The sequence below is a fragment of the Haliotis cracherodii genome, unplaced genomic scaffold, assembly GCF_022045235.1.
Source record: "Haliotis cracherodii isolate W230 unplaced genomic scaffold, xgHalCrac1.p SCAF_4, whole genome shotgun sequence".
NCBI classification, from domain to species: Eukaryota; Metazoa; Mollusca; class Gastropoda; order Lepetellida; family Haliotidae; genus Haliotis; species Haliotis cracherodii.
Genome location: NW_027266297.1, coordinates 18,983,566 through 19,010,673, shown reverse-complemented (window position 1 = coordinate 19,010,673; position 27,108 = coordinate 18,983,566). Strand labels below are relative to the sequence as shown.

The 27,108-nt window shown below is 39.3% G+C and overlaps 1 protein-coding gene across 2 annotated transcripts; it reads right to left on the bottom strand.

Annotated features, from left to right (window-relative positions):
- Positions 1–1,098: 1,098 nt before the first annotated feature.
- On the bottom strand, positions 1,099–27,108 carry LOC139478862 (uncharacterized). Of its 2 annotated transcripts, none has more exons than XM_071261522.1 (3): positions 26,566–27,108; positions 3,091–3,191; positions 1,099–2,303 (listed from the first exon to the last, which is right to left on the bottom strand). In XM_071261522.1, the coding sequence occupies exons 1-3, from the start codon at positions 26,820–26,822 to the stop codon at positions 2,029–2,031; spliced, it is 633 nt and encodes a 210-aa protein (XP_071117623.1). In that variant the 5' UTR covers positions 26,823–27,108; the 3' UTR covers positions 1,099–2,028. The 2 variants fall into 2 exon arrangements, with proteins under 2 accessions (XP_071117623.1, XP_071117624.1); XM_071261523.1 differs by lacking the exon at positions 26,566–27,108 and adding an exon at positions 7,820–8,202.

The following is a 27,108-nucleotide window of genomic DNA, read 5'->3' as shown; positions in this document are numbered from 1 at the left end:
CGCTAAATATAAGTGACCTAAAAGTCTCCATAATCATAAGGCATCTCTACCAAGGGAACGTCTGTGGAACGATTCCGGCTGTATCATCAGTATGTTTTTTGTGAATCACAATTAAATAGTTTTGATACCAGGTGTTCGCGAAAAGCTGAGCGTATCCTGTCCAACCGATTGCACACGTCACAAACACACGGAAAGGCAAGTCAATTTTTCACCTGAAAAAAAACACACCGGAACATAATATGGTCAAAATATGGAATTGCATCAGACATAATAATGTATGTCACTTACGCGTCAAATTTGAAAATGTCCTCCATAAAAAGTGTTGAAAGCTTTGCTGATGTCTGAATGTTGTAGCGCCGCAATTCGCTGTGCAGAATTGCGTCTCTTGGGCATCGTAGAAACCTATGATTGTGGGTTCGAATCCCGGTTCGCCCCGATTATTTTTCTAGGTTTGTCAGCACCATACCCGTGCTCGTGGGTTTCACCGAAGTGGTAGACACCTGAGACCTGTATCACTTGGGGTTTTCCTCCCACATTAAGCTAACACGCCGTAATATGACTGGAATACTGTTAAAAGCGGCGTTAAACACAACTCACTCACTCTGAATGTTGTAACCTTGATCAAACAACTTTTGGTGTGCGTTTTCGAGAGCAAGGATTTTCAAGATGTAGATTCGTTTTGTATAAAAGCAGTCGGAGATGTCAAGTCCGCCATGGATCATGTAAACCAGTGATCGATAGTATAAGCATCGACCGGGGCCGTAAGAATACGAGATCATGCTTATGCAAGTTACAAAACCGAATCTCTGCATACAGTCCTCCTTCCACGCTGGTAGACATTTTATTCATCAGATCCCCGTTTTAGTCGCCAATTACAAAAATCACGCAGGAGTTGTGATGCCACTACAACGCGTTTTCATCATTGATGATGTAAACTAGAGGGATCACTGTGAACAACAACAAACTTCCGTTTGAGGTACTAATTATTGGTGCTATTGGTACTATCAGGGAGAAGGTGGTAATAAGTGTTGCACTTGTGCCCAATCCCTTTGTCTTTTTTGAAAATAAAATATGTTTAATAATATTTATTGGTGTAAGACTAAAGACTGTTCAATGAATTTTGTATTTAATGAACGGAAGCGTTTTGACAACGATTGGTACAAAACCAAGACACATTTGAACCAGCAATGGTAGAACAGACATATATCGCCCACTGGAAGGGTAGAGTCATGTTTTCTCGTTTCACAAAGCAGTTAGAACGTTGGTCACTCTCAATCACTGACCGCTGACCAATGTTGGATAATCAACGAGGCCTTCCCTGTGGTGACAATCGCTTGCGCCTTTGAGTGTCTGTTTGTTTTTTGATTGGTAAAAATGAATTCATTAATGAAAATGATATATTCTCGATAAATACAATACATACATAGATTACACTTTGTCACTTTCATTGAGGTTACATATCACAAAGGGGATTAATATCATTTTGATTTTAAATTGCATATGATCTATGTACAGTTCAACATTCAATGCTATGGTTCCTGTAGTTAGGGATAAAGTGCTCAGAAACGTCGCCCGATGTCCTTCAATAACGCCATATAATCTCACCATTAGACTAATTTGATGGACTAGTTGATGGACTTTTGATATTTGCGTACTTTGAACATACAGAAACACAAGAGATTTATGAAATGAATTGATTGAAATCCCTATTTTATGAATTATAATCTGAAGGGGCATTTTCACGGTATCTGATGGTTTTGTTATGAAAATATGATTTAATATAAACATATATGAAATAAATCCAGATGGCATTTAGAGGTACACACATAAACAGTTATGTGGTAGGTATCACCAAGTGTCAACACCCACAAATTTTCTTTCTCCCAGTGATGAACACAACATTTGTGGTTAAACTGGTCATTTCACCAATGTCCTGAGCAAGAACATGCGTCGTGTGGTTCCCAGTGTTATTGCCTATATGCGCTATTATTTTCATGTCCTGAGAGTTTTATTGTCCTCTGATTCAAATCATAGCAGAAACGGCATTCTCCCTTTGGTCCTTTTCATGCTCTTTTCTCTAAAGTATTTGATGATTGGGTTATTTAGGCCTAACCCGTCCATTTCGGAATCTTTGAGACGAGAGAATTTCTTGCCGTCGAGACCTTTCCGATGCATGTGGTTGATGAGCCTGTCTTCGACGCGCATGTACCGGAAGAAGGTGGCCATCTCGTCGGCGGTGAAGTTGTGGAGGCAGCCGTCGTTTGGTATCGTGATGTCTTCCTCTGGTATTGAATCCACAGGAGCTGAAAGACATACTGAAAATTTACAACTGTGCCCATTACATTGTTCTTGTTAAGTTTATTGTTGATCTTAATGCAGAAATTCTGCGACCTTTCGTAGATCTGTACTGATTAGTTTGATACACAAGGCATCTACCTCATTAAGTGGGGAACGGGTTGGACAGGCGTCTAAGGCGCCGCAATCCGTTGTGAAGAGTTGCGTCCCTTGGGCGCGCCAGAAATCCATGATTGTGGGTTCGAATCCCGGTTCGCCCTGATTATGTTTCTAGGTTCGTCAGCACCATACCCTCGCTCGAGGGTGTCACCAAAGTGGTAAACGTCTGAGACCTGCATCACTTCGGGCTATCCTCACACATTAAGCTGACACGCCATAGTGTAACTGAAATACTGATCAAAGCGGCGCTAAACATAACTCACTCACTTATTAAGTAGGTACAAGGAATGAGGTTTATTTAACCCCAAAATATTATTCTTATCCCGAGATTAGCTTTTGCAAACCCGGATCTCTTGCCTGATATTCTACATTACACTACTGACCCTGGATTCGAACCCACTGATATCGATTTCTGTCAAGCCCAAGGGAAGCAACGATTCAAACAATTACAACTCTTGGGATAATGTTAAAGAAACCTGACCTTTTGAATGTGTCATTTAGTTTCGTGGAGTAATTTTAGATATTAGCTCTCATTTCAAATGGAGGAGGATGATTGTAGGCAACCGGAACTTAATAACAAGATGCAACAATGCACGGAAACGTGTTGTTTAACACCACGTTGCCATGGAAACTCACATGTTATAATGGAAGGCACACTTGGAGCTGGTTTCTTCATCTTGCCGGTGATGATGGGGTCCTTCGGTGGAATCCGTGGAGCCGACCCGTTGGTGTTGATTCTGAAAGCAGACATAGCTGTTGTTAAGTATTTTCACGACCGTCTACCGGGTACCAAGATGTGTAATGTTTTAACCAATATGGTCATGCATATTCTGACCGTGTCCTGATGGCTCTGCTGGTGTCACAATAAACAACTGTAAATGTCGCTTATAGGTGGCATGGTCACAAAAAGATCGTGTCGTGCCTACTGTGTTACTGAATACATTGTTGGCAAATCATAACTCATCCGTGGAAGTCTGGGGCAAAATATGTCCCCAGCACCTTTACTTGTTGTAAGGGGCGACTTAAACGGGAATTGGGTGGTCACAGTGTAACGCCTGCCTGAATGTGTGTCATCGTGTGACAGTGTGAATCGTTTATCATGTTATCAACCAAGGCCAGACATGATTATTAATATTCCACGTATATAAAACTTGAATATTGCTGTCTGAGGGTAAAATAATATTCACAAAACATAAGTTACTGACAACCATTAAAACATTAGACAGTTTCGTGCGACAGCGAACAAAGTGCTTTTGAAATTGGCAGTAAGTTCCCTCTTTTGGAGGTTCATAGAAAACCATGTTTTACGAATCCCTCACAGGCGAAGGCATTTCAGTCGTGATGTTTATGTTTTATAACAGCCCTGGGGCTACGGGGATTATTAATACCATCCATTTCACACGTCTCTGCACATCTATATTAATATTTTTATCAAGTGTAGAGACAAACATGCGGGGTAATGAATAGCTGAACCTTTTTTAAGAAAACATTAGCATGCCACCATGATGTTCCTTAACCTAGATTTATCAAGTTGGCGATTCAAGTAGTTTAAAACCCCTTTACATAGGCGGTGAAACTGGGTCAAGTCATTCTGCTCTTACATAGACACTATATACTTTATCTATTGTGACAGTCACGCCCATGCTCTTCTATTTCATGGAGATTCGGGACTGCAGTAGATATTCAAGGGGAAATAACAGGTTAAACTTTATCATGTTTGCAGATGTATTGTGTTTCGCCACGCCTGTTTTCAAACGAAGTTGAAATACTTGAAATGCCTTGGTAGTTAAGACATTTACTGAGCGTGATAGGGCTCTGAAATTTTTATGTAGGTAATAACAAAAGCAAATAAAGAGGAAGATTATCGCCATGTACAGGGCTGTCATGGGTTAGTTCTTTTTTGTGTATGTGTGGGCGTTTGAAGCTGCGATACCTACTTTGTCCTGACAATGCAAATATGTGACCTGGGTATGCAAAAACATCAGCAAATTGTAAAAAAAATGTGCCTTCAGGTAATCGTAAAATATTGTTCTTGGAGACCCTATTTATCTTCATCCTGCGTTAAAATAACACAAGCTGTGGGGCAGACATGTGTATGATGACAAGCTTGACAGGTGCACTATTATGTAGTATTCATAAACAAATAAAGTGTTAATAATGTCATGGGGAATTACTTGTCAGTAGTATATCGATGTTTAACACGTATATATGTCTTTCATCCTGTTGTTTGTAAAAACAATAAAACGTCATCACCAGAGAACAACCAGCCCCGTCCATCCAACGAAACAGATTCCCCTGGAGTAAACGGCAAAACTGCTTTGAAAACCGTATGAATGGATCGCTGGAAACAGCGATGACAACAGGTTCTCGCGAAAAGGACAAGCATGTCCTGCCCTACCGGTAGCTATCTCAGTATCGAAAGTAAGCCGTATCCGTGTTCTATATTCACATCGCTCACCTATTCGCGAACACCTGTTATCGTCACACTATTTGATAGTGAATCACAAACATATAGTCGGAATCGTATAATGAAGTGGTTTGTGGGTTGTATTGCCCTCTTATCAGTGAACAGCGAACAAAGACCATTGCATGACACTTTCTTGTCTTCACATGCACCAGCACTCGATGGAGACATAGTAAAGAAATTCCCCAACACCCAACCCACATGTCACTCCATACCAATACATCATACCGATATCTCATACAAACTACAAAAACTACTAGGAATTACACATATGTTCCAGATCATTATGCGTGGGTATTATTCAGATGAAGAAGAATTACAAAACCAGAACATCATACACAAGTGATACGTATCGTACCTAACCAGTTCTCTCATCAAGGCAATACCATAGGCCTGCTCGTGGGTTTCACCAACATATTTGTTTATCATTTTGCTGACAGGCCCTGATATAACTGAAATAAAATTTAAAGATGTTTTAACCAAACTCGTTAAACTGGGCACAGCAGTAGAAGAAAATATGCTTCTTTTCATGAAGCGACACAACCCTTTCAATATTCATAAGTCGTCACGATATGGCTGAAATATTGCCGATGTGACGTAAAGCAGTACCTCACTCACTCACTCACAATATTCATAAGAAATATCTACTAATAGCAGGGTCGACTACTAGTATATAATGAGCATGATAAGCCATGATAAACCAACCCAAAGATGTATTTTCATGGACTTTTAAGTATCCTGATGATTAAACAGCCCATGTCATGCACCAGTAACGGATGAAGGCCCAACAGATCACAAAGTCTGTGGACTCCGAGGAACAGGTTCCCTTCAACAATGTCATCCATAGATTGCCACCAAGTTAACCATTGTATCATAGACTGTTGTCGGTTGACCAAAACATCACATAAGATTACATAATCCATGTATTAGCCGATAAATACTTAGGTGAACCCCGTTAAGCTACGTTACAACATTCACAGTTGTATACACTTTAGAATGAATCCTTTAGGATTTGTATGAGAATTAGTTTCTCCCTTTAATACTATATTCAAATAAATTGTAATGACGCTGTCTAGGTTGAATTCTTTCTCAGGATCACCCCTCATTGAAACGTTAATTGTTGTAATGTTGTTGGAAAGACAGGAGTTGCTCTTGTTCACACGTCGTATAGGACATGATGACCAGTTGTCAGTATAGACGTAAGGTGCTCATCCAACTCCAGTGTCAAATACATACCATTTCCCGTCGTGATGAACGTGTCAGTAAAATAAATGAGTCTGAGTTTTAACAAGGATAGGTCAGGTGCATGTAGAGGGGGATATTCAAGCTGACGTCAACACGACCTGTTCCCATTAATATACGTTCTTGCAAATGTCTTGCTAATCCACGTCGTCATGTCCGGTTTATAAGCACTAATATAGGCACACCGACATTATATTATTGACGATTTCGCTCATTGTGACGTTGGAATGAACATGTTTGAAACCCATCTCTCTGTATGCTTCAAATGTGAAAGTAGGTATGTGCATCTGCCATACTGCTACTGTAAGTAAATATTTCCCGACATCACACTTATTTCCGCTATTTGCGATGACATCTCTTTGGGAGTGGTAGCCTAGATGTTACAGTGATGACTCGTCATGCTGACTACCCCACATGGGTGCATTGTGTGAGGCACATTCTTGGTGCCCTTAAAATGGCATGACTGGGTTATGACTAAAGCACTCACACATGTACTGTTACTGTAATCAAAGGTAAACGACCCAGTTCCCATGTAGTGTAGTTGCAGTGAGGGGTGTGTACACATGTAGCTGTATTCAAATAAATCCGGAAAAGGAATCAACTCTTAGATGAAAACATCAATGCACACCATCACGTCAAGGTGTCACCCTTGATACAACGTCCCGAGAACCATATAGTTCTCTGCTTGTCACATAAAAAGGAATTGACATTATCTATAATCTAAAACCGTGTAGATAAAAAGCACTGTTGATATCCACATGTTCTCAAGCACATACGGATGAAAGGCGTTCATTGAAAGGACACCATAAATGCTAGCTTCATAGGTTGAATACATATCAATAGGTATAGAGCCATACATCAGAACTATCATAAATAGGTTGTGATAAGGGGTTCTACATCAGAGCAGCGCACAAAAAACCTCTCCGGGTCACTAAGCATGCATTATGGACTATGTTTGAAGGTCTCATTCAAAACCAGTTTTGTCAGAAAAATATCTCAGATGAAATATCACTTTGAAATGTTTTTTCCCGAGAAACATATTCATATCGTTGCCTATCTACTTATAAATGAAAGCATGGATTGCTCTGGGTTGTCTGAAGTTGCCGTCAAGTGTTAAATCATAACTGAATTTTATGCTCATTTGGTTCCATGTCAAAGGTTAATCTAAGTATTTGGCAGCTAAACATCTTATTACTACGCCATGTGTACAAATAAGAACATGCTTCTTAGTATACGACGATAGAACCGGCTCAGATTAAGGATAAATCATATACCGATTTGATTAAGTGACACATAAGCTGATGACGTGTCCTCCATAAGTAATAAACATTTCTACATCTGACTGGAAGCTGCCCAACATAGTCTAACCCAATTTGTGTACAATACATATGATATATGAAGTAACGACAATAGCTTAAAACTGTGAAGATAATTCCAATAGTCACAGAATAAATGACAGGATGGTAGGTGTAACCATCGTCATGTTATGGATGAATGTGGCGACATGACTAGGAACGAGAATACCAATGCTGTACATATCTCATGACAAAAGATGTAGAGCCAATACAAGATAGGCCTCAGTCGTAGAAGTACAACACAGCGAAGGTAAAAACAGCCTTACATCGACACCTGATATCTGGTATAAGCCTGTCGTCTCACCTCAGGTCGTCCATACTTCTGCTGTTAGCGTGGAAAGGAACATACTTTCTGGATCGTATCGCTTCATAGCTACTCTCTGCCCGTCTCATTCCTGTTAATCCATGATGACCAGATACTGTACGTTTGGGTCCATTTATAAAGACAACTTTTCCAGATTCGGAATGAACAACTCGCAACAAAGTAATTCCACCGCTCATATTGTCGTCTGCTGGAGAGGTGTAAGCAGACGAGAAGAGCAGACGTATGAGCCGGGGCTGTACCGCTTACCGATGAACCCTGGTAGGGTCTAGTAGGCACGAGGGTAAAAACCCAGCTGACCAGAACTGTTCTTTGTTCCCTGAGTAAATACCATCCCATCCAGGGTCTAGAATAACACTCCAGTTGACATCAGCGGGTGTTGGTGTCGGTGGATAAACTTAGAGTTATGCAACTTGTTTGAGCCACTGGACAAAACATATATAGCTCAAGATGTAATAAATCTCTGCACAATCCCTTTTGGTACGGACCTGCTACGTTAAGCCTAAGGTTTCTTTCCTTAGACAACCACTCACGTCATGTATGGGACAACTACAAGAGACTATTAACTTTTAAAGGCTTGTGGTGATAGGTATCCACATATATGACAGTGTCACAAGAGGCTGAACTAGAAGAGTTACGCTACGATGCATTGACTAAGCTGATGCTGGGAAAATGGGTTTGACTATTCAGCAGTGGAGGCAATTTACTAACACAGGTAATTTAAAACCTGAATGATCAATGACTTCACATCATTGGAATGTATCAACCTCCACAATTTCTATGGGCGCAATATGTCCAGAGATACAAAGGTTGAATGACTTAATGTTTAAGTATGATCATTTGTATCCTGTAGATGTGACGGCTGACACAAGGTCGTAAAGGTTCAATACATAATTTATAAAACGTTATTGACCCCAAATGAAAAGTTAGTCTCAAAACCATTAGCATCAGAAGATGAAGGACGCAAGATGCACTGAGGGACATCAGGAACGCGTATGGCAGATAGTAATACTGTCATTCAAATCTTGACATTGCTACAAATCAGTAAGGATGGAGAACATAACCTTAAAGCATTCAGGAGAAGAGATTACCCTCAAACTTTAAAGTAGGTGTACAAAATGTCGACTCTTTTTCAGAACATATTGCTGTGTAATTATCTGTCATGGCCTCATCGGTAATAGTGCATTTTGTGTTTACTTTTAATTTTATAATTATTTATCACGCACCTATATTTAGTTACAATTACACCAAAGGTACAAAAAACATTGAGAACAATAACATTTAAACGGGCAAATGTCGATATGCGTACACTGCCTTTTATCTGATCACTTGCTGATAGTACTGATATGAGTGTAAGCAATCTTTTCAATCTCTATAGTGGGGGCAAATCAGAAAAATATTATATTCATCTGCAGTTGTTCTGTAGTTGCTTTTGTTACAAATTGATGCGGTTTGGTGAATTCCATGGCGGTTTCGATATTCGTTAACAATAACCTTGTGTAACACACAATTTGCAAAATAAATATCTTATTGCGGAATGAGACTGCATAATGTTGCTTGTAATCACTCATGAAACGTGTCTTTAATTGAAAGTTAAAATGATTTTTCTTCAAACTTCTTATGCAAATAACAAACGTTGTTGCTGTGATTATTTTAGAGTCGTTTGCTGTTGGCTTAATGTACGCGAGAGGTCGTCTGTTAAGAGACTTCTCTTCTAACGCGTAAATATATCATCTGCTATATCAGGATCTATATACATGTATATAAAATACTCCTTATAGGAAACTCAGATGAAGCATATGTGAATATACAAAACTGATACGCATGATCATAGTTCATTCATGTTATGTCTGTACACATTTCAAGTTTCAACATAGGCACTGGAGACCTAATGTATATCCAGTCAAGCAGAATAAACGTTTTTTCTTTCGGAACAATACACCCACTTCACGGTTGGAATAACACGGTCATGTGCACGATTTAATACAGCTTATACTGTCCTAATAAGCATCTGTCCTACATATACATACAGCATTAACAGATCGCCATCATATAGCTGGAATATTGAGGGAGTGGGGGGCTAGAACTAGTGGATGGTACTTTCGTACTTATCCATGTTCTTCCGTTTTTTATAAATGTGAGAAATATTTGTCAAAATTTAATATGAAAATAGAATGTAAAATAAATTTTACATTAGATGATCAATGAACTTTGCAAAATATGTATATCAACAAATTCGTGTGAAAAGCATCTTCAAGAGGATGTCTTAATATTGAGAAATACGTCTGTTCCAATAATCATGTGCATATATGTTTTGTACAACGACATTCCATTGTTACTAAGCAAGAGTTACGTCATAAAGAAAACCAGAATCAATATATCCCGTCAGAAAGATTAACACCCTGATAAAATTCCACTGTTGATAGGTTGAATGTCTGAGGTCAGGAAAGAGCAACTGTGTGTGTATACTGATCTATTTCAGGCAATTTTCCTTGTTTTGTTAAATGTGTAACACATGTTGTAGCAATCCATTCTACAATAACAGGTAATTTCAACTGCGCAGGCCAGAATACGTGTTAATTACAAGAACGGTAGTACGGGAGTAAAACAGTGGATCCTGGAATGGCTATGGACGCAACTACCTAACTTTTCAAAACGCCAGATTTGTTATCCAGGAAGCGTTGAATAGAGCTATCGAAGGTTGAGTAGTTAAAAAGTTAAAACCCACATCAAACAATATTAAGTTAAGTGAGCTGATTGTGTTCATTGTTCTTTCAAAAGGTTTTATGGTAGGGGTATTTTCAATTTTAACGCATCACTGATGTCTCCCCATTTTAGCTTGTAACGTGTGTTCCCGTGGGTTTTTTTAGGTGAATAATTGACCTTCCTTTGTATGTGTTTGCATGAGCCACCGGTGGGGCAGGATACGCTCACCTTTCCGCGAACACCTGGTATCATCACTATTTGACAGTTATTCACGAACACATGCTCATGATATACTCGGAATCATACGAAGGATCCTGCTTTTAGCACTTATTTCTTATGCTTATGGAAAAGGTTTGGACGTTTTTATTACTACCAATCTGGCAGTTGATTATAAAGGTTTTTTTCAAATATTCCCCCATACTAGTTCGGACTTAATGCCGATTTTATAGTGCCAGCCCACTGAGATACCATGCCGCAGTCTAACATGGATACCCCACTCAGACTCAGTATGGAGACGCCGAGTCGACCATTCCTTGTTTTACTTCCTATATGCCGAGCGCCACGAAGGGTAACAACAAGTATCACATTTTAAGGTCTTTCGGTATGAGGTGGCCAGGGCATCGAAGCGCCGACCTTCAGTTCTCGGGAAAACACTCTATCCATTATACCACTTGTTAGAAATAATGAGCATGCTACATGCTTATAAAAAAAAGGAAAGAATATTAATGAAGATATTGCACATGATTACATAGTATCGAAAGTGTTACATGTTAATAAAAATGTTACATATTTATAATTGTAATTAATATAAATACAGTTGTTCACAGTGCAAATAACGTGGTTTAATGTAAAGCCAACTGTTACACATCTATGAAGATGTTACATGCTAAACATGTTAATGAAGATGGAACAAACGTATCTCAAATGTTAGAAGTAGTAAGTATTTCCTGGTGTCTATGCATACGTTTTGCTTCGGTACACATTTTCTTTCGCCCTTGTTCCTCATATGTAGAGGACAACGTGGACGTTTATTGCTTCAGCGGTATGATGGATGGAAACAGGTTTCTAGAGAACTGCCGTGAATATTAGATTTATGTAGCACAGTCGTGAATGATGTATTATAGGCGTGACCTAGATCTAGTCTGTGTAAACACTTGCTGAATATACCCCCGCCTTTATTCAGGGATCGCTTTCAGGGTAGTTGGAAGCAAACTTTGAAACCCTACAATTAAATGATTAGTTACCTGAACATACATCAAGAAGGTAATTAGACGGTAACGAATTGTTTCTCCAATGGCTTTGTACAATTATTCGTATTTCTATTTTGCAAGTATTTTTGTTTTACAGGATATGTTTATGCAATACGGATATGATAAAAGTGATTTGACGCAAATTAAATTTACAGTGGGTTTTACAGGCATAAACTCATATGTGACGCTCGAAATCAGTTGTTGATAAAGAGATCAATATTAAGCACATATCATTAATATAGGGAGAGGCATCTCGAAATGTGGCAAACTACGATCATATTGAATATGAAAAAAAATACCAAACAGTATTCTTTAAAGAAATAATACAACATATGAAATTATGAGAGTACTAATCTATATCAGCATCCACAAATATATTTAGTTTAGGGATTAATTATGAATAAAGATTACAATGAATATGGCAGAAACTTAATCTTAAAATCGAGCATTTAACAATTTTATAGTCCTCACCGTAATAAATATTTCCGAGCCATCTCGACCTCTGACTCCTACCCACCACGAGAAAATCCTCCTTATCAATATGCCTTGTCCCACACGTCTCGATTATTCAACATATAAATTCACGGGAGACGGCTTTGATGACGAAGTAATGCATGAGGAAAATGTCAGACTGACAGCCTGAGGGTTCCGCCTTGTTATTAGCTCCCTAACATCGGAGGGAGACACATTCCTACGCGCGGCCTCTTTAACAATAACCAGATGCTCAGAAGGTAGTATGTCAACAGAGGATTGAGGCGCGGATCGTAATCAGGTGTAAATCGCCACATACACGTCATTGACTCTATTATGCTGAGAACTGTTTCAATCTGTTTTCATTGAGGTGAAGGAGCATGGACTAAGTTGCTTCTGTTTCTCTCGTTACCATGACAATATGATTTATTTGCAGGCACTAATCAAGCTAGGTACATTTTATAAAGGACACAGTGTCGTTCTATTTGCTTTTCGTTTGTGTTTCAAACATCTCCTTTAAACTGTCAGGGTGTCCTGTTTGTAGATTACATTCAGATGTTAAACACCTGGATCTGTTTCATGTATAGGATATGTTTGTCGCCAAGTTTGATGTAATAAAGCGTTGTATGAAAAAGGTTAAAATTATATTTAGTATGCTTTGTATTATACATTTTTGCGAACCGTTAAACACATTTATATATAAACCAATACGAATCTCAACATTTGTACATGTAGTTACCTTTGCCTCATGATGAACGTCAACAGAACAACAGTTCAATTCCCAAGACCATTTCCAACCGCTAGCTGAAAGACACAGGCACTGGCACTTCCCAGGGGGCACTGTGACACCGTTGCTTCAGAAAAGACTTATATGACCCAACCAATGAATAGGACTGTCAACACTTTGTATTGCCGGCTGTTCAACACGGAGACTGAGATAAAGCGAGATCATGTATGGCTGTCATGCTTGAAATCCTTCCGAAGGAAGGGTATGTCGTCTTTGATCCGCACAATCTCTCGTTCTCAAAACCAGATTGTAATCTGTTTCTTGATGTCATAATTTAGTTATTTCAGAAATGGCATGATGAATCACATGAATTAAAACGTCAAACCGTCAAACATTCATTGTATATTATTAATGTTCACGTCTCTGTCACGTGTGTAGTCAGAACAAAATAGAAGCTAAAATACCTACGCTCAGTAATCTCTTTCAGTCTTGAATGAATTAAACCTTTATGATCAGCAAATCCCACCAATCTTTGTTGTTCACGCATAAAGCAGGTTGACAATGTTACAATCATAAAGACATAAAGAACAGGAATATTTCCATAATTTCTTGCAAGCTTATAAACTTGCATAACGGCTTGATGATATTTATACCGATACATCCATTGTAATACAGAAGTTGTACATCCATAGAACTATCTCCCTTGTCCAGTCGAGATTTGGCAAGTGAACTTTATAATAAACATTTATTTTGATTACTCTGAACTGGAAAAGTGTGGTAGCCTAGTGGTTAAAGCGTTAGCTCATCACGAATAAGGCCCGGGTTCAATTCTTCAAATCGGTACGATATATGAAGGAATATTGCTAAACGCGGCATATAACCATACGTACTAACTCACTTATTCTGAACTTGTCTCCTTACCTGTCGTCTTCATCGTCGATATAGGTAATTGTTATTTCTGTAGTGTCCCCTGTGTATATGTGGGGGAATATCGTTCCTACACACCCTCCAGTGTCCATTGCCAACACTCAAGTTGTACATTTCAGCCTTGCAATAGACACTTATTATGCCACAAATAATTCATATTATAATATACATAATAGCAAACGGCTAACATTATGACACTAATGATACACATTATTACACAAATCATATACATCAATAGATAAAGGCTTAGAAACCTACCTTGTCAGCTCCAAAGAACAGTCGTTACCTGGGCCTATTCCCACAACCTTGTGTCTAAACTTAACAGGTTCTCACAAGGTAAGTGTAAATATATGTAAATTGACGTATAGGAAAACGGTTCGTATTTCATATGAATGGGTACAAATCGCCTCCGCAAACAGATAACTATTATTCTATTATAACGGTGACTAACGGGCTTTGTATGAAATAGGTGGCACTTTTCTTTGTCAATATAGCAGAGGACAGTGTGTTCATTTCACATGTGGGAAGTGGGACAGGTAGATCAGTAAATACTTGGTATTAAATTCTCTGTTTGCATGTTAATGTATAGGCTTTGTAAGAAAGAGACCCGCCACTGATCACACAGCAGGGGTAGTGAAGGAGTGCCACACTCCAAATGATGACGCATAGTTTCTTGTGATGTTGGTACACCGATTATTGTGTACAGTGAAGATGGGTGTTTTTCAGGTACAAATACATACATACTTTACCAATGGTTTATTGTAGCTACTAAGAAGATTTTGTCTGTATATGAGTGGCCGGTTGTACGAATGAATCACATGGGATCTTTACTTTATCATAAATCCTGAGATCGAAAAGGCCAGAGAAAGAGTGAGGAGTTACCGCTTTGAACGCTATTTTATATTGCTCCAAGTCGACTCACTCACTCACTCACTCACTCACTCACTACTCACTCACTCACTCGTTCACTATTTTGCCTTAGACACATTATGGAATCAGTTTCGGCCTATCATGGAGACTGATTGTTCTCTAGCGTTTCCGTTTTATATTTACCATCAGGGAAGTGCAAAAACACTTTCCAAATGGAAGGTACCCTATTTCCACCCTTACTGTGTACATGAGGTATGCACTAGAAACTGCATTGTGTTGTCAAGGCTTGTAGTCAACGTGAGTATTTGACGCTGACTTATTATACCTGGTCAACAATCAAATCTGAAACGTTTTAACAAACCTGATATGTAAAACATATAAACACATGTATATTAAGCCTCGACGCCTGGTTCGTCTTCTTCCATTTCCACACCTAATGCCGGTAAGCTGTCACACCACAACAGTCTCAACTAACTTGATATTCAACAAACATATCAAGCGTGTAGTGATCCTAATATATCAAACATGACACCCCGAAATCTACATGATATTGACATTTGTCACGTTTGTGTCAGTCCAACTCAAAGTAACTAAAACCTGCCTTACACATTAAGGCAAACGGTGCCATTAGCTTCGACAAATAGGGGTATTAATGCCTTAGGGAATTCATATTCGTATATCAGTCAAAAGAACATGAAAAGACTCCTAACAATAGGGAAAAGACAAATTCTATGACACACTGTCATCAATCACTGTATAGTTACAGTTATGACACCAGGTGTCCCGACTTGGGGCCCAACGTACAGTACGGTTGTCCAAGAAGCAATGCTAGTCCATTTTCAATGTCACTAACGTCGTAAACATTATACTTTTCTCATTTTAATGAAGTCTCTTGTTGGATTATATTCTATTGAAGACCAAATATATGCAAATACAGCACACAATGGTATTCTTGGCAGTATATGTACTTGCTGTTAACTCTATTGTAAACTCTTAAGAAGCAGTATGTATGCATATTGTTGACCCTCAGGCCACAAACATTAACATTTCAACACGCGTACATACAGATAGGCGTACTTTTATTCACAGCATATTTAAGCATAGAGCATAATGAGAGATACATTGAGTTTTTAGCTGCAAATATCTTGATAGCCCACTAACGGTGTTAACAGCTGAAGAACAGTCATTTTCTCTTTGACAAAATCCACACGTGTATACCAGTATTCAATATGCTGGGTTTTTTAATGATACCCTTCTTCTTCTGCTTGTTAGTAATATATTACTATTTGTGAAATTGATGTTTAAACAAATGTTGACACCCGCTGTCCCCAGTGTAGGTTATCATACAATAATCTTCAACACATATACAGATGTCGAAATGTAGCCGTTGTAGATATGAAGGTGCCTCTATAGGGTCTTCCCCTTGTCTGTATTGATGCTTCAGAAACTTAGTGCACTTTCCAACTCTATTGACAAAACTGGTATACCAACTGTATGCATTCTACAGTCTAACTATGATATTACCATATGTTCCATGTTCCATGTGGATCGCGGTATTTGAAATGGCAAACATTAACACAAGACAACATTCCTTTTTCTGGCATGTCTAAGTATGCTTAACACAACTATATACTACTCCGCTTTTGAGAGGGATATTTTACTCTTTCCACGAGGGGCGGTTGGGTAGCCTAGTGGTTAAAGTGCGTTCGCTCGTCACGCCGAAGACCCGGGTTCGATTCCCGACATAGGTACAATGTGTGAAGCCCATTTCTGGTGTACCCCGCAGTGATATTGCTGGAATATTGCTAAAAGCGGCGTAAAACCATACTCACTCACACGCTCACTTCCACGATACAAAACCGATTCTCATAATGTCAAGTGTATATTTAAATAGAATGGCATGCCTGATTATCCCTATCAAATGTTTAGTGGTATATATAGCTATATAGTCTTATTCGTTTTGATTGTATTGTATCCAGGTTATTCATCTTCAGTCACGAACACCACGCTCGGTAAAACTAACCATCTCGCATACCTTTCATCTCAGTTAGCATTACAATAACCACATACATTTGCAATCCAAATAAAGAGCACCATTCCATATTGACAAATACTGACCTTATCTGACCCCTGTACTTGTTTAATACAGCTAGTGGTCTACCAATGGGGGCAGGCTGCCTGAATCAACACGTCGTACGATATACCGCCAACCAGAACAGTTGTTAGGCATGCAACACCAAAGAAGCAGGACTGAGACCACAACCTTGTCTAACCAGCCTCGCGAAGACACGTACATGTATTGTATTATTCATGTTAAATCAATCGATGTTCAACTGGCATACCATCACCAATGAGAAACTAATGTTGCTGTGTATTTGATTCTTGTCATATCAAGAAACAGAACTACTTCAATACCAAAGAATTTTAAGGGTCTTACGCATTGCAGTGTACTCGCCCAAAGCAATTTTTGGATTCGTAACCATGACATACTTTTTTGTACCAATATTGAAATTCTTAATTTTGTATGTGTATGTTAAAGAGAAAATGTGCATTACCCTTGCGTTAAGGTGGGAGACGCCGTTAAAATCAATATTCAAGCAATATCGCGGGAGGGGGGTATAGCTTAGAAGACATGTAAAGTTTATGTTCACATGCTTACCTTGCACGTTAACCAACTTTGCATCTTAAGTGCTTCGAATATAGTCAATAAGTCGGTGAAGCCTTCAAAATCAATGCACCAACTAACCTTCGACTTTGCATTTGGTGTTGTGCGTTGATAAACTGCTTGATGAACTGATAAATTGAAAGCGGATAGGAGATATACCTTGCATTACACATAAACAAGTGACAAAACCCTTTCCATAAGCATAAGACATTTGTGCTAAATGCAGAGTTTATTGTACGAGTCCGATTATATCATGTGTTTATGAATCACTATCAAATTGTCATGACACTAGGCGTACGCGAAAAGTTGGAAGTATCCAGCTTCACATGGTCAATAATTCATGAAAGTAGATCTGTCGATACCAATAGATAACTATGTGTCGTTTTACTGGCGCAAGCAGTATTTTTCTTACAAGTTTATAAAACATATCGGCACTGTAAACAAGCGAACCACAAATATATCTGTTCATTACGCACACATCCACATGTGTGAAATGTGTGAGCTTTCACATACATAATAACATATAACATATACATAACATATAACGTCAAAGCAAGAGATTCCATTGAACTAAACAGGTAAAATTGCGCTGAACATTATATGAATAAATCATGACACCAGTAATGATGCCCTCACACAGTAACTTGGATTTTTTAGGCTGCTCAAAAAATGAATGTTTCTCAGGCACATTTTTCTCAAAAGTTTGGAAGGCGGGTAGAAATTTATTTTAATGAAAACAAAAGTGAAGCGGGAGGAACATATATTTCATTGCTACATGTTATACCAACAAACACAATATGCTCCACATTGAACTCAGCTCTATATATATGTATATATATAACAATATCAGTTATCAACCATTTTATATTATTGATAAAAGAATATGCTTCATATGACGCGTTATATTTGAAAAAAGAATATTTTTATTAAAATAAATATTACTCGCAGTATTTGAAGTGACGCGCCGATGCCTGTGAAACGTTTCATTGTTTAGCCTAAGCAGTGCCGTTAAGACAGTTTCAACCAACACTCCAACGAAAGGGTGTTTGGCTGCAAGGTGAATATTGGTTGCCTTGGGGAGATATTTGGGCTTTCAAGTCGACTGGAATACTGCGCGTTTGAAGCTGATCGAAAATATACTTCTTGTACATGATAACATGTATGGTCAAATCTAAAGCAGTCGATAAGATCCTTCATACAGTATTGACGTTTATGTGCAGGCTGAACCAGCAACAAATCTTGGTTCTGTAATGCCTCGAGACAATTGTTTCCACGTATCATGTTGTACAAAGGGCTTTAATTATTTATAAGGTCGCATGTAGTGCTACTATAATGTCTAGTTCCCAATAGTTAAGTTGAATATTTCATAAATGTACTGCGATATTCATATTCATGTGTATACATCTTTTTTTATGGAAAACGAAAGATGTTTGAAGTTCAAGGGTTCAGTAAGAAGGGTTCAGCAAGATGTATATGTCTTCTTGTATACAAGAACCGGTGTCCTAGAAATATTGAGATATGTATGTCTACATTTCTACAAGTACCAGTGTCATAAATGCGACAAAACTATTTCTATATTCATAAGGAATCTTTCAGTGTACGATTCCGACTATAAAATGAGCATCTGGTAATGAATCACTATCAAATAGTGATGATACCAGGTGCTCGAGAAATGGTGAGCGTATCCTGTCCTACCCGTCGCACCCGTCACAAACACATGCAAAGGCAGGTCCGTTATTTTACCTGAACAAACAAGGGAACATGGTGTAAAATTCAAAATAGGGAAATTTGATGTGTCAAATTTGGAAATGTCCTCTACATCTTTACTATAAAACTTTTGAAAGCTTTACTGAGGCCTCTAATGCTGTAATGTTGATTGAACAACTTCTGAGCAAGAGTTGTATGAAGCTTTTTTTAAATCCTGGTAGAAAGGGCATGCCGATTGTACCCCAAAACAAGACAGGAGCTGCAGGAATACCGCTCGACATAAAGAGAAAGTTGACTATTGGAAAGTTGAAGTCATCCCTCTTGTCATACAGTCTTGCGGAGAGTGTTTTATCACTCTGAATCTGTATGCATAGATCTGAATATGAAACAGATGAGGCGGTCTCAATGGTCTTCTTTATTTCCAGTTCAGGTTGATAAACAAGTGGAAGTGGATAATCATATATCTGAAGTTTAAGTTAAACTTCTTGGCCAAATTACCTTGTTTTGACTTTGCCAATCCGAGTATAAATTATGATTCATATACATAAAGAAACAGATCAGCAAGAAGGGGGTCGCAATTAGTGGCCAGGGGATGCCTAGACCTTGCCTAAATGTCTTACCATAAAATTTTACATAAATCTTATCAACGAGGAAGTCCAGCATTTTACATATTACTTTCTCAGCAAACTTCAGATGGCATTTTTGACAAATTGACCTGAACCTCTGAAGATAGATATAATGGTCACTACGTTTTTCCTTAAGTTTGTCATGTGGGGTAGTGTTTTACAAAGTTGAAAAATTAAATTTTTTGACAGAATTGAACCTGATTCTTTTCCGCGAGTTTTTAAGAATCCACATGGTATTAATTCACTATGAACATAAAGGAGGGGGTGGGGGCACGGGTGGCCCAGTCGTCTAAGGCGCCGCGATTCGCTGTGCAGAGTTGCGTCCCTTGGGCACGCCAGAAACCTATGATTGTGGGTTCGAATCCCGGTTCGCCCCGATTATGTTTCTAGGTTTGTCAGCACCATACACGTGCTCGTGGGTTACACCGAAGCGGTAAACGTCTGAGACCTGCATCACTTCGGGCTTTCCTCCCACATTATGCTGACACCCGCGATATAACTAGAATACCGTTAAAAGCTGTTTCAAGCCCAACTCACTCACTCACACTGTGAACATAAAGAAAGTCCTTCCTTGATTGTATCAAGGAGTATGGTTAATCGTTGGGGCAGAGATTTGAGGGTACATTTGCTGGACCCAGCAACATATATCTCTTTGTACGGAGCTTTTTGAAGCTTTGGGATGTCAAGATATGTATGCCTGCCTCTCTGCAAGTAACACTGTCTCAGAACCAGTGAGATACGTTTGCCTTCTTCTCTACAAGTAACAGTGTCCTAGAACCAGTGAGATGTGTATGCCTGCGTCTCTACAAGTAGTAGTGTCCTAGAACCAGTGAGATATGTATGCCTACTTCTCTACAAGTAACAGTGTCCTAGAACAAGTGAGATATGTATGCCTGCTTCCCTACAAGTAACAGTGTCCTAGAACCAGTGAGATATGTATGCCTGCTTCTCTACAAGTAACAGTGTCCTAGAACCAGTGGGATACGTTTGCCTTCTTCTCTACAAGTAACAGTGTCCTAGAACCAGTGAGATGTGTATGCCTGCGTCTCTACAAGTAGTAGTGTCCTAGAACCAATGAGATATGTATGCCTACTTCTCTACAAGTAACAGTGTCCTAGAACAAGTGAGATATGTATGCCTGTGTCTCTACAAGTATCAGTGTCCTAGAACCAGTGAGATATGTATGCCTGTGTCTCTACAAGTATCATTGTCCTAGAACCAGTGAGATATGTATGCATTCTTCTCTACAAGTAACAGTGTCCTTGATCCAGTGAGATATGTATGCCTGCTTCTCTACAAGTAACAGTGTCCTAAGACCAGTGAGATATGTATGCCTGCTTCTCTACAAGTAACAGTGTCCTAGAACCAGTGAGATATGTATGCCTGCTACTCTACAAGTATCAGTGTCCTAAGACCAGTGAGATATGTATGCCTGCTTCTCTACAAGTAACAGTGTCCTAAGACCAGTGAGATATGTATGCCTGCTTCTCTACAAGTAACAGTGTCCTAAGACCAGTGAGATATGTATGCCTGCTTCTCTACACGTATCAGTGTCCTAGAACCAGTGAGATATGTATGCCTGCTTCTCTACAAGTAACAGTGTCCTAAGACCAGTGAGATATGTATGCCTGCTTCTCTACAAGTAACAGTGTCCTAGAACCAGTGAGATATGTATGCCTGCTACTCTACAAGTAACAGTGTCCTAAGACCAGTGAGATATGTATACCTGCTTCTCTACAAGTAACAGTGTCCTAGAACCAGTGAGATATGTATGCCTGCTTTTCTACAAGTATCAGTGTCCTAGAACCAGTGAGATATAAATGCCTGCTTCTCTACAAGTAACAGTGTCCTAAGACCAGTGAGATATGTATGCCTGCTTCCCACACAAGTAACAGTGTCCTAGAACCAGTGAGATATGTATGCCTGCTACTCTACAAGTAACAGTGTCCTAAGACCAGTGAGATATGTATGCCTGCTTCTCTACAAGTAACAGTGTCCTAGAACAAGTGAGATATGTATGCCTGTGTCTCTACAAGTATCAGTGTCCTAGAACCAGTGAGATATGTATGCCTGTGTCTCTACAAGTATCATTGTCCTAGAACCAGTGAGATATGTATGCATTCTTCTCTACAAGTAACAGTGTCCTTGATCCAGTGAGATATGTATGCCTGCTTCTCTACAAGTAACAGTGTCCTAAGACCAGTGAGATATGTATGCCTGCTTCTCTACAAGTAACAGTGTCCTAGAACCAGTGAGATATGTATGCCTGCTACTCTACAAGTATCAGTGTCCTAAGACCAGTGAGATATGTATGCCTGCTTCTCTACAAGTAACAGTGTCCTAAGACCAGTGAGATATGTATGCCTGCTTCTCTACAAGTAACAGTGTCCTAAGACCAGTGAGATATGTATGCCTGCTTCTCTACACGTATCAGTGTCCTAGAACCAGTGAGATATGTATGCCTGCTTCTCTACAAGTAACAGTGTCCTAAGACCAGTGAGATATGTATGCCTGCTTCTCTACAAGTAACAGTGTCCTAGAACCAGTGAGATATGTATGCCTGCTACTCTACAAGTAACAGTGTCCTAAGACCAGTGAGATATGTATACCTGCTTCTCTACAAGTAACAGTGTCCTAGAACCAGTGAGATATGTATGCCTGCTTTTCTACAAGTATCAGTGTCCTAGAACCAGTGAGATATGTATGCCTGCTTCCCACACAAGTAACAGTGTCCTAGAACCAGTGAGATATGTATGCCTGCTACTCTACAAGTAACAGTGTCCTAAGACCAGTGAGATATGTATGCCTGCTTCTCTACAAGTAACAGTGTCCTAGAACCAGTGAGATGTGTATGCCTGCTTCTCTACAAGTAACAGTGTCCTAGAACCAGTGAGATATGTATGCCTACTTATCTACACGTATCAGTGTCCTGGAAACAGCGATACATGTACGCATGCTACTCTTTTGGTAACAGTGTCCTAGAAACAAACAAAAAAATTATGCCTGCTTTTTTACAAGTAGCAGTGTCCTAGAAATAGTGACACCTGTTTTTACTGCTGCTTTACAGGTAGCAATGACCTAGAAACAGTGACACATGTGTGTCTGACTCTCTGCAGGTGCTAGTGTCCTGGAAACAATGACACATGTGTGTCTGCCTCTCTGCAGGTGCTAGTGTCCTTGAAACAATGACACATGTGTGTCTGCCTCTCTGCAGGTGCTAGTGTCCTGGAAACAATGACACATGTGTGTCTGCCTCTCTGCAGGTGCTAGTGTCCTGGAAACAATGACACATGTGTGTCTGCCTCTGCAGGTGCTAGTGTCCTGGAAACAATGACATATGTGTGTCTGCCTCTCTGCAGGTGCAAGTGTCCTGGAAACAATGACACATGTGTGTCTGCCTCTCTGCAGGTGCTAATGTCCTGGAAAGTGACACATGTGTGTCTACCTCTCTGCAGGTGGCAATGTCCTAGAAACAGTGACAGCAGTGTTCACTGCGCGGCATTTCTAAGGAAGAGGCACCTGAGATTTAACAACCACCATCAGTAGCCAGCTATGTATAACATGTCTACACTGTAGGAACCTATGCTTGATGTACGATGAATTGGGGTTGGGGAGTAGTGCTTGGCCTACAATGGCGGTGACATTTAAAACAGGGCGAAATTGAGCTGGTTTGTCGATGCGTAAACTTAAATAGTAATGGCGGTTTTGTATTGCAATTTTATTTGTACTTAAACAGAACTGGAATTAACTGAACCGTTTTCATACTATACTGTACATCTATATTCTCACTATTCATACATTATGAAATGTTATAACAGTGTTAATGCCAGGCGTTCGCGAAAACGTGAGCATATCCTGCCTTGCCGGTGGTACCCGTCACAAACACATGCAACGGCAATCATTTTTGCACATGAAAAAAGAACAGCGGAACACATATCACATGTGCTTTGAGGCAGCATATAATACAAAGTAAATGTTTGAAACCGAACACAAATTCATACTGTGCCCCTCAACACTACTTCATGGGGCATATCAATTTTGGCAGTGTAAATCACTGCACCTATAGCACAGAGACCATGGCATAAGGAACTGTGAGTGAGTTGGGTTTACGTCCGCTTTCAACAATGTTTCAATCATATCACAAAGTGTCAGCTTATTGTGGGCGGAAAGACTGACGTGATGCATGTCTTTGAGTATAGAACTATAATAAAAAACATTTTTAAACACATATGTTTTTGTTACCATGTTATATTTGCGGTTGTTGTATTTGTGATTTGCCTATCTGTATTACCGATGTGTTTTATTAACCTGTCATAAACATACAGCTTGCGTCAGTAAAACGACACAGGTTATCTATTGATCTATCGATCGATCTACTTTCATTAATTATTGATCATGTATGTCAGGAAATGCTCATCTTTTAGCGAACACCTGGTGTCATGACTATTTGATAGTGATTCAGCCCTTGGTGTATACATGTCACAAGGTTTGAGGAACAATCGAGCATGCTCTACCAAGATGTCCAAGAGCCTCATACAACCCTTACTCAGACGTTTTTTTATCAAGGTTACAGCATTGAAAGCCTCAGTAAAACTTTCAAAATGGTTTTATGGTAGACATGATGAGGAAGTTTCCAAATTTGACACATCAGTGACACAAATGTCCGATGCAATTCCCTATTTTCACTTGTACCATATGTTCTCGTGCTCTTTCAGGTGTACAATTGCCTTACCTTTGCATGTGTTTGTGACGGGTGCCACCGGTGGGTCAGGGTACGCTCACTTTTTCGCGAACACCTGGTATCATCACTATTTGATGGTGATTCATAACACATGCTCATTATGTCGTCGGAATCGTACGATGAAAGAGATTTCTTATGAATATGGAACGGGTTTTGTTGCTTTTATTTATTATGATTATGAGAGTGAGTTTTTTGCCTATATTTACACTTTCTCATTTTGCTTAAAGGGGGACTGTGCTACGCAATTAAGTGCCATCTTTCAGACGAAATGAAGTGTGTTCCATGACTGAAACAATGTCGCTCTTTAATTTACATAGAAGAGAACTATAATAATGATATTACAGGTGTTTGAATTACTTGAAATAAACTTGCTGAAAACAATTTGCCTGAATTTGTCCCGCTTTGTCAGTTACTGTATTTAGTCCTCGATGTATGCTTACACGTAGAATACCACAGATCCAAAATACGACCATATATTTTATTGTATTTTCCAGGCCAGGGCCTCGCCATGTGACATCTTTTGACGAGAAACCCAGTGGATGTACACTGCTCACGTTACAGGCATGCTCCAATAATTATCAAGTCGTGAACAGATGCATGATTCGCAGGCTTAAATTTCACAAAGAAAACCGCAAACTAAAAACATTTTTTTGAAAACACATTCATGATACATAAAATATGTAGTTAACCATTTCTGAAAACATATCTTAACAAATATAAGATTAATAGGCCTTTAGGTGCTGCGAGCATAAACCTTAACCCTCACAACCTTTATGACTTTATCTTTACAAGACCACCTTTTGTATAGAGACTGGTATGTCGTGACTGAACGTGGGTGTCACGGGTTGGGGTGTGTGTGGCTCGCAACAAAGTGATCCTATCGCGATACTGTCAATATCAAACATGCGGTACGTCAGGGTTCATGTTTTTCTACTATGTTATTATGCGTGAACGATGTATTTTACAACATTGAGACGGTTTGTGTGTGAGGTTATATTAGTTTTGAATATAGATCTCGATACTTTGTTATGTTTAATAGAAATGCACTATATATACTTTCTAAATATTACCTTATATATGCTAAAATAATGTTGGGAGCTATACTTGTCTGACATTATTATTTTACTTAAACAAGCGGAAATAACCTCGAACAGTGAAAGCACGATATTGGGATAAGAAGTTTTTCATAAAATATTTATTTCGGCCAATGAAGATGACATATCATTATTCGTTCATTAAATGATTGTGTCGCACTCAAACATCATATGAACGGCAAATCATAAAACATATCTTGTTAGTCGTTCACTCGTACACTGAGATACATTTTTGTAGAAATAGCTTACTAGCTACATCTAAATGACAAATATTTCCCTAAACCCACAACCGATAACATAGAAAGGCCTTGTCCATGCCCATATTTACTCAGGCATATGTAAATTCATAGGGTATTGTATTTAGGTACTGGACTTGCTTCAAGGACATGCCATGCCCAGAATATAATTGAATAACTTGTTTTACCGGCACTTAGTAGCTTTGACTCCCGACATCTATTGACTAGTCACTGCTCCTGTTTCCCTAGGGGCAAGTGCCATTGTGTGGGGTCATTGTGTCGAGAGTCAATAATACCTTTCTTTCACCCCCCTTTAATGTTGTCGCGCTGCCTCAAACCGTGTTCCTGAATGCTATTTGGGAATTTAGAAGTTCCCCACATAAACTACAGATTAGTTGGCTATGAATATCTATTGTAAACAAAAACCCAGAATACTTTCAATATAGTTGTATCTCATATTTGATTACATGGTTATAATTTAATAACTAAACGTTTAAATTCAATTATACCCTAAATAGCTATTGAAAAGTATTACTCACAGAATATTTGTGAATGTTGTAATCGCGTGTGTATGAACACCATTGGGCAACTGTGAATCTAAATTAATATCATCCTTTATAACAAACCAAACAGAAATAGCTATTTCTCGCTACCTTGATTACTGTCTCTCAACATGTTTCATATATTTACAGAACACCCATTACGTACCCGCTGTATCTGTCTGTGAGACTCTCTTCTGTCAACTGTCTGCCACCTCCCAGGCTGATTCCTCTCTCGCTGGAAGAAGCACTGGCCCCACTGCCTATTGACGCCCTGTCCAAATTCTCGTTCTCGTCTGCTTTAAGTCTGTGGTCTCTCCTCCCAGAAGCCCCTTCGCTGGACCGTCCACTACTGGTCGAGCTGCTCCTGCTGAAGAAATGACCGTTTTCATACACCCCGGTGTCGTCTGCTACCCAATCCGCCATCTTGGAGTCTGGACCAACGAATTGTGACAGGTCGTTAATCCGTCGTCTGCTAGTACGAACCGTGCCGTCTCTTGAATGAAATCTTCTGTTGGTTTCTATTCATGCACATAATAAGGTCGCGGCGGGACGGAACTCATTCATGTAGGTCTTCAGGCAAGCCTGTCAACATTCCCAATGATTTAGTCCAGTTTCTTACGTCATCCGCCACCCCCTCTCTGAATCCGGGTACCCGTCACACGATTGTTTCAGTCGGATAAGCTCTCAGTGGTTCTCGGTTAAAGTCTTG

Bases quoted from the DNA above. Each gene is read 5' to 3' on its own strand.
- LOC139478862 (XM_071261522.1), bottom strand. From the start codon at position 26,822: ATGGCGGATTGGGTAGCAGACGACACCGGGGTGTATGAAAACGGTCAT. The intron at 3,192-26,565 runs GTACGTAATGGG...GTCTGCTTTCAG, and splicing joins CTCACAGACAGATACAGCGG to AATCAACACCAACGGGTCGG. The intron at 2,304-3,090 runs GTGAGTTTCCAT...TATGTCTTTCAG, and splicing joins TGTGCCTTCCATTATAACAT to CTCCTGTGGATTCAATACCA.